Source organism: Squalius cephalus (genome assembly GCF_949319135.1).
Source record: "Squalius cephalus genome assembly, chromosome: 19".
Taxonomy (NCBI): Eukaryota; Metazoa; Chordata; class Actinopteri; order Cypriniformes; family Leuciscidae; genus Squalius; species Squalius cephalus.
The window spans coordinates 9,221,122-9,228,421 of NC_137140.1; the positions used below are offsets into that span (position 1 = coordinate 9,221,122).

The window sequence follows — 7,300 nt, forward strand, 5'->3', positions numbered from 1 at the left end:
TTTGATTTTATTAATGCATTTGAGGGTTAAATTGTTTCCAAGGAGGCAGGACATTTGCATAGCAACAATGTGCATGTCAAGAACTCACGAACATCTTCAAGCTATCTGAAATAGTTTCTAACCCCTAAAATATATATATATATTTTAGATTTTGGAGCAATGACACATATGGTATGTATCAAGCTTGACACTCAGTCCTGTAAACAAACAGTTTAGTGATTATTATAGTATCTGTAAAAGCATGTCAGAAATCAGTAGACCCATGTTTTGGAATTTTGTACTTGTAGGCATCATGTAAATCTTTTTTTTTTTTTTTTTTTTTTTTCAATGATTACATAATTTTTTAATGATAATTCTAAACCAGCTCTTTAGTGTGGTTAAGGTAACTTTTTTTTTCTTGGGGTCAGAGGTGGAAGGTTTGTTTTTCTACTTTGTTTGCACATATCATGACAATGTTGAGTTTAATATAGACAATAAACACATTGTATTTTATACAGGATACAAGTATGGCTAAAACACATGACGGCAACCAGTCACAGCGTACACTTGAGCATCACACTATTTCTCTTTTAGGAGGCCCATTTGTAACCAAAGCTAAATTAAAATAAAACGTAATAGAGGCAAACTAGACTGATGAAAAAAAAAAACAATCACAGTAAAGCATGGTGAAATGCAGTTATCTGGGCAAGATTTTTATTTGATATCCCCTATGGAAAAAACTATACTCTGCATGCACCTAAAATAAGCTAAAAGCTAAATATTAACAGAAGAACAACAGATGATCTTTTCTGTTGTTTGGAGTGACATGATATCTTTGAAAATGTAATATTTTCTTCTGTCTATGAATATAATTGGAATAACAAAAACCCTCATTTTCCCATCTTCCAAGTTTCTTAACTAAAAGAAAACATCTTGCAACACATAAATTTAACTTTTTTTTTTTTTACTATGATCATAGGAACATATTGTTCAACAATTACACGTTTTGTCATTAATAAAATATAGTTTTGACTTTTGCACATTTGATTCAATAACTCTGGGGACCAACTACACCTAGCAATTGTGTGCCCACTTATATTATACTCAAAAATGCCAAGTTCAGATCTGTCTAAACATTTTTACAAGAACGGTATCTTTTCATTGGCTACATAATTTTGTCTTAAAATAACTAAATATGTTCTTAAAGCAGGAACAACAAACTTCTCAATATGACATCTATAAATTAATCCGTGTCTTACTGTTACTATTTTAGTTAGGAATGCATTTTCTGATGATGTCGGGTGAGATGGTATCTACGGGTAAAGCTTTTTCCACACTGAGTGCAGGGGAAAAGTTTGGTGCCATTATGAAGCTGTTGGTGAGCTTTGAGACTTTGTGGCCTACTAAAGCTTTTTCCACAATCGGGGCACTGGCATGGCCGAACGCCTGAATGCTTCTGTTCATGCCTCCTCAAATCTCCCGATTGCCTGAAGCTTTCGCCGCATTGTGAACACAAGAAAGGTTTTTCACCTGTGTGTGTGCGGAGATGCACATTCAGTTGTCCAGAGTGGACAAAACTCTTTCCGCACTGCTGACATGTGTAAGGTTTTTCTCCTGTGTGGATGCGCTGGTGTTGCTTGAGGCTATTAAACCAGCTGAAGGCCTTTCCGCAATCTGTGCACAGATACACCTTTTCCCCCTGCTTGAAACAGCTGTGATTCTTGAAGCCCTTGATTGTGCTAAAGCTCTTGCAGCATTGGCTGCAGCTGTGAGGCTTTTCAACTGACAAAACGCCCCCTTCTTGGAAACTCAGATATTTTACGCTCATTTCTGGGTGGTGACGGCGGATGTGTTTGTAAAGATAGCGCTCATCAGTGAAGGAGAAGGGGCAGTATGTGCAGGGAAAGATGGTGGCATTAACCAGGGCCGAACTCTGGCGGTGGGCTTTGCGGCGTGAATGGCTCTGCTGGTGGCGCTTCAAGCCAGAAGACTGGGTGAAGGACTTGAGGCACAATGTGCAACAGTAGGGCTTCTCCTTGGAGTGGATTGTGCGCTCATGGCGACGAAGGTTACACATCCGGTTGAAGTAAAGGTTGCAGTGGGAGCAACAGTAAGATCCGTCTCCCTGCTGAATGCACTCATGGTCTTTGAGAATATCAAAATTACTGAAAGCTCTCAGGCATTCACCGCAGACATGCTGGGAAGCTGGCGCTTCCTGTGGTTCTCCTATCTCATTATTATCTTGTCCAGCACATTGGTGAGTTTTCAATGTCTCCAAATCAGAGAACCTTTGTTCACACTCAGTGCAGATAGGTAAACTCTTCTGCACTTCAACCTCCGCTGCTTGCTTGTTTTTAGGTGGTCGGCCCCGTGGTCTGCCAACAGACACTTTTTTAGGGCGACTACTGCCTCTCAGAGGGTTCTTTGCAGACCTCTTCACTCGAGTAGGAGGTTCATAGGTTGGGTCATGCTTGTCAGAATTCATCTCTGTATCACCCTCGGTCCCTGCTGTGAGCGAGCCACTCTCAACTAATCTGAGGTACTCTCCATGGTGATGCCGTTTGAGATGTTGATTTAAATTGAATTTGGCCACAAAAGAAAAGGAGCACTTAGTGCAAGGATATATGTCAGAAGGTCTGTCAGCATCTTTCTCTTTCTTTTCCTCCCCCTGGTGGGTTTGTTGGTGTCTTTTCAGACCTGTTGCCTGACTAAAACACTTCTTACAATGGCTGCAGCAATAAGGCTTCTCTTTAGAGTGAATAGTGCGCTGGTGTCTCTTCAGATGACAAGATCTCAAAAAGTTCCGGCCACACTCACCACATTTATTTATTTCATCCGAGATCTCAGTAGCACAATTTGCCTGGTCGCTCAAACCATTAATGCATGTTTCGGACAAATCAGTGCAGTCTGACTTTTCTGAGTGATGAATGGGTTGTCCATTTAGGGTTGAAATTTGACCCTGACAGCTTTCTGTCATTGGCTGCATATGGGTTGGAGGAGCTGCATCAGGGGCCAGAAGGCACTGGTCTATGTCTATAACCGTTGAGTGGTCTTCGGACTCAAGCGGCTGTGTCTGCGTGAAGTGCGCATACTGATCAGGATGTGAGCGCTTCACATGAACACGCAGATAAAAAATAGTTGGAAAGGAGTAATGGCAATGAGGACATAGACAGACCTGAGTCGCCTGTTCTTCAGTTGTACCTGAAAAAAGAAATAAAATTACTGGAAAGCCAAAGGCCATGACAGATATCAACACCAAATGCATTACAGTCGCTGTATTTAGTCACTTTGTATTTCTACAGAGTAGTAGGAAGCCCTAAAGACTTATATTAGCTAAATAACTAAAATGTTTATGGCACAATTACAAAGGTTAACTTCAAATATGCTGTTACATGGTAAGGCAGTGTTTCCTAAAGAACATCTCAAACAGCAGAGCATGACCCTAGCAAAGACAAGGTCATGGGTTGGATTCCCAGGGAATCCATGAACTGATGAAATATATAGAGACGGAGCGCATTTAGGCGCATTTAAAAACAGAAATACGTTTTTTATAATCTGTCGACCCCAAAAAACAAGCGTTTAAGTACACAAAAGTGGATACAGGCAATTGAAACAGAGCGCAAAGTGTTATATTACTCTGAGAACTACGTCCACTGGAGGGGAACGTGATCTGCAACAGGATAGCTTAGTTTACAGAAATATAATATATAAAACTAACATTTGGATATTTGACTTACCAGTGACAAAATGTTTACTGCACACGTAGTGTATTTTTTAGTGCATACTGAGTGCCAGGATCCCACAATTTACCCATTCGTTCCAGCCTGAATCCACTTTTGTGTCCTTAAACGCTTGTTTTTTGGGGTTGACAGCTTATAAAAACTTATTTCTGTTTTTTTTTAGCTTGTTTGCTGTACACCTTGTCACATAGCAGCCTTTAGACATTGTTTTGTTTTTTGTTACAAGTCAGAAATGACAAGGAGGCAGCTTCTCGCAATGCAAAGTCAATGGAGACGGCTGAATTATCCCGAGGGCCCCCTTGGAATAGTAGCATCTGCCAAATGCAAAAATGTAAATGTAAAATGATGGCGACCTGCCCCCCAAACCTCAAATACCTGTGAAAGAGGAAATTAGGGAAAGCTTTTTAGAGATAAAACATGCTTCCCTCTAAGGTGAATTACATCAGGAATTCTTAAAATATCATCTGGATTAACTCAGTGCTTGAATTTGAGTAAAGATAATAATGACACATCTGATTAAATTACGCAGTTAGGGTATGGTAAATTTAGTCTATTTTTAGGCGAATTGCCATATATCTCTGAAAAAAAGTAAACGCCCCTACATCTAAAGACTGTATGATATTGTTTACTGAATGATTGGCACCGCTCCGATGAAGCTAATTTTATCAACAACAACAAAAAAAAACTGAGTCGGGAAGAGAAAGCTTATTTTAGGAGTAATTTTCTCTCTCTCTACCTTTGTACTGTCCTATTTGTGGCATCAACTAATTATGTTAGTAATAATGTCACAACAAATCAAAATGACTGTGCTTGGCATTCTTTTAACTGCAAAGCAACTCTTTGTCCAGATCTGTAATATTGTTTCCTTTGTATAATGAGCTAATTTATAAATTATAAATATACATGAGCAATTTCACATTTGCGAAATTTCACAAATTAACTGCACATTTATGTAACATTCTTTAGAACATGCCACAGAAAAAAGTTACAGAATAAAAAAAGAAAAAAGAAAAACTGTAACACTTTAGAATACTGTTCCGTCATTAATGAATAACTTCATAGGAACAAATAAATATGCACTATTAACATTTTAGTAACTACTATTAACTTACAAGAAACTCTGATTAATGAATTAGTAAGTAATAGCGCTCAGCTGAATTTGGTAGTTCACTATTAGCTAATTAGTAACTACTATTTTTTCATACCTCACTGAGAACTACTATATACAGGTTCATAATTAACATAATTAATGCATAATTTATCAAATAAGATAGCGGCAACCCACTAGTAATGGCTCAAGTGTTACTACATCCTTAAAGGAACTACTAATAATTTGGATCAGTATTCTAAAGTGAAAAGTTTGATAACTACATAATATTGACTGAAGTCATTGTAAGCTTTTGAGATTTTTTCTATTAAATGTTAATAGAGTGTTACTCATTTGTTCCTGTGTTCCTAGTTATTCATTAATGGCTGAACAGTATTCTAAAGTGTTACCAAAAAACCTGCTAGTTGACAATATGGCACAAAGTTTCCACACAGGAGATGTAGTTAGATGTAGTTACCTAGAGAAATGCATTTCTTATTCCAGATCTTATCCCAGAGGGTGCCAAGTCCTTGAGCATATTCCTCAGCATACCAAACTCTAAATTCCTGCCCAGGGCTAATAGGGCGACAACAACGAAACAGAATACGTCCATTTTGCTGGAATGCAACAAGATTCTGTTCCGTCTCACTCATGGAACACACCACAAACCTAAAGCGAAGACACAAGATTGAGACAACTACAAAATAAATGCATAAACTACAATACATAACAAGAGAGCATAGAAGTACTTACTTCATCCAGTTAGAGTGAGTGTCCCTCTCTGCATCTATGTAACTATATTGATTATTGCCACTGTAAATCTGGAGAGAAAAAGGCATTACTATATGTTTAGCCCAATACTTATATTGAAATTAAAATTGAAACTCTAACAATTAACAAAACATTAAGGTTGACACTCACTACCCAAGAGTAGGCACTATCCAATGCTTTTTCTTCACAGGTCACCTCTCCATCCAAAGGTCCAAAATGCATCCCCAATGGCACAGTCTGGCCTTGGTTAAAAACCCCAAGTCCTGCATTAGAGATGCTAGATCGACCTATAACTAAGCCTTGTGGCAGTGTTAGCAGAGCTCTCTGAGGAATACCCATAGGTGTTGGTGAGTCACATGTAAATAATGGTGGCCCATGAACCTCACATTGGTCTATGAAGTGCTGATGACACATCTCACAGTCTGCCAAAAACCGAGGAGTACAAGGAGAGGGCATTGGAGACACAAAGAGAAGACATTTTTTTTAAATTAATTATGTTTTGAAAAACATCTGCCAATTTAAGTTTCTAGTTTATTTACTTACAGAAATGTTGGTCATTAAACATGCTACCCTCCTGTTCCGCCATCATCACAACAGAAGAATAATTAGTAACAGAGCCTTGTATCTCTAAATTCTGCTCATCACTTGGTGGCAAATCTGTCAGGAACCAGTTGAAAAACAGTATTTTTTTTATAACAAGTATGTTACAGTGGAAACATTACTGAGCAAAAATGCCTTCCCTTGAAGGCATTATGGTTATGGTATTATATTTTTTTGTTAGACCATAACTCACTTAAGAACAAGAAAAAATAAATAAAGTAAGATGCCAAGTTTTAATAAAACAACAGCAGAATTACTTAAGAATTACTGACATGGCAAAATTGAACATACATTCTTTAAGCAAAGGCTGTCGTGACACAATCTGGTGACCTTGTTTTAACTGTTTAAACAGGCGTTTAATAATGGCATACATTCCTGAAACGCATTAATCATTCATAGTTTGAAAAAGACATGTAGATTAATCTAAACTCTTCAGAGAAATTAAAAATAGAGATACATTTTTATGTGTATATGTCGATTCGAGCAGTCTACAGCTAGCATGGTAAATGTATAGTTAGCTAACTACTTCACTTTAGTATACAACAACACCCACCCGGACTGTCCGACATTGTTTCACTAAACGCAGTAAGTTGCACTTTTTACTCCTTAACACCATACGCACACTCGGACACTCAGGTTATACAATCCTGTTGTACCTTCAAGCTTACTAGCTGGATAACGTTAGCGAACAAGAAACCAACTCAGCGCTTCCCAAAACAGGAAGTTGTAATACGTCGGCGTCTGTCTGTGACGTCATCACGGTGCGTGCAGTCTATGGGTGCTTGTGGAGTGCAACGAGAGAACTGCGCTGTTTTCTTCTTTGTTTAGATAATGTTCTCAATATGAAAAAAATAGATAACTCCGCTCAGTGCTGCTCAAAACGCTAGAGATGATTTGCTCGTGGTTGTGTGTTGTACAATCTGGTTCACTTCAGGTCAAGTACGACCATATCATCACACGATCAGGCTACAAATGGAAAGCAGCTTGATTGGAATGCCGAAAGTAGACACACGGTGCCAATTTCATACACTTTTACCCAGCCAGTATATCAAAGCTGACATACTCTAGTTAGCCTATATATATGCGCCATTCCACCGAAAGGGTGACATTTCTGTCCTCAGGA

General features: G+C 38.4%; 1 protein-coding gene across 2 annotated transcripts; it reads right to left on the reverse strand.

Moving 5' to 3' along the window:
- On the reverse strand, nucleotides 1–7,087 carry prdm9 (PR domain containing 9). 2 transcript variants are annotated; one of them, XM_079850818.1, is made up of 6 exons: nucleotides 6,834–7,087; nucleotides 6,121–6,234; nucleotides 5,728–5,999; nucleotides 5,560–5,627; nucleotides 5,285–5,475; nucleotides 1–3,180 (listed from the first exon to the last, which is right to left on the reverse strand). In XM_079850818.1, exons 2-6 carry the CDS (start codon nucleotides 6,164–6,166, stop codon nucleotides 1,253–1,255), a joined length of 2,505 nt encoding a protein of 834 aa, XP_079706944.1. In that variant the 5' UTR covers nucleotides 6,167–6,234; nucleotides 6,834–7,087; the 3' UTR covers nucleotides 1–1,252. The 2 variants fall into 2 exon arrangements, with proteins under 2 accessions (XP_079706944.1, XP_079706943.1); XM_079850817.1 differs by having other exon boundaries at nucleotides 6,731–6,903.
- Between the last annotated feature and the right edge of the window lie 213 nt (nucleotides 7,088–7,300).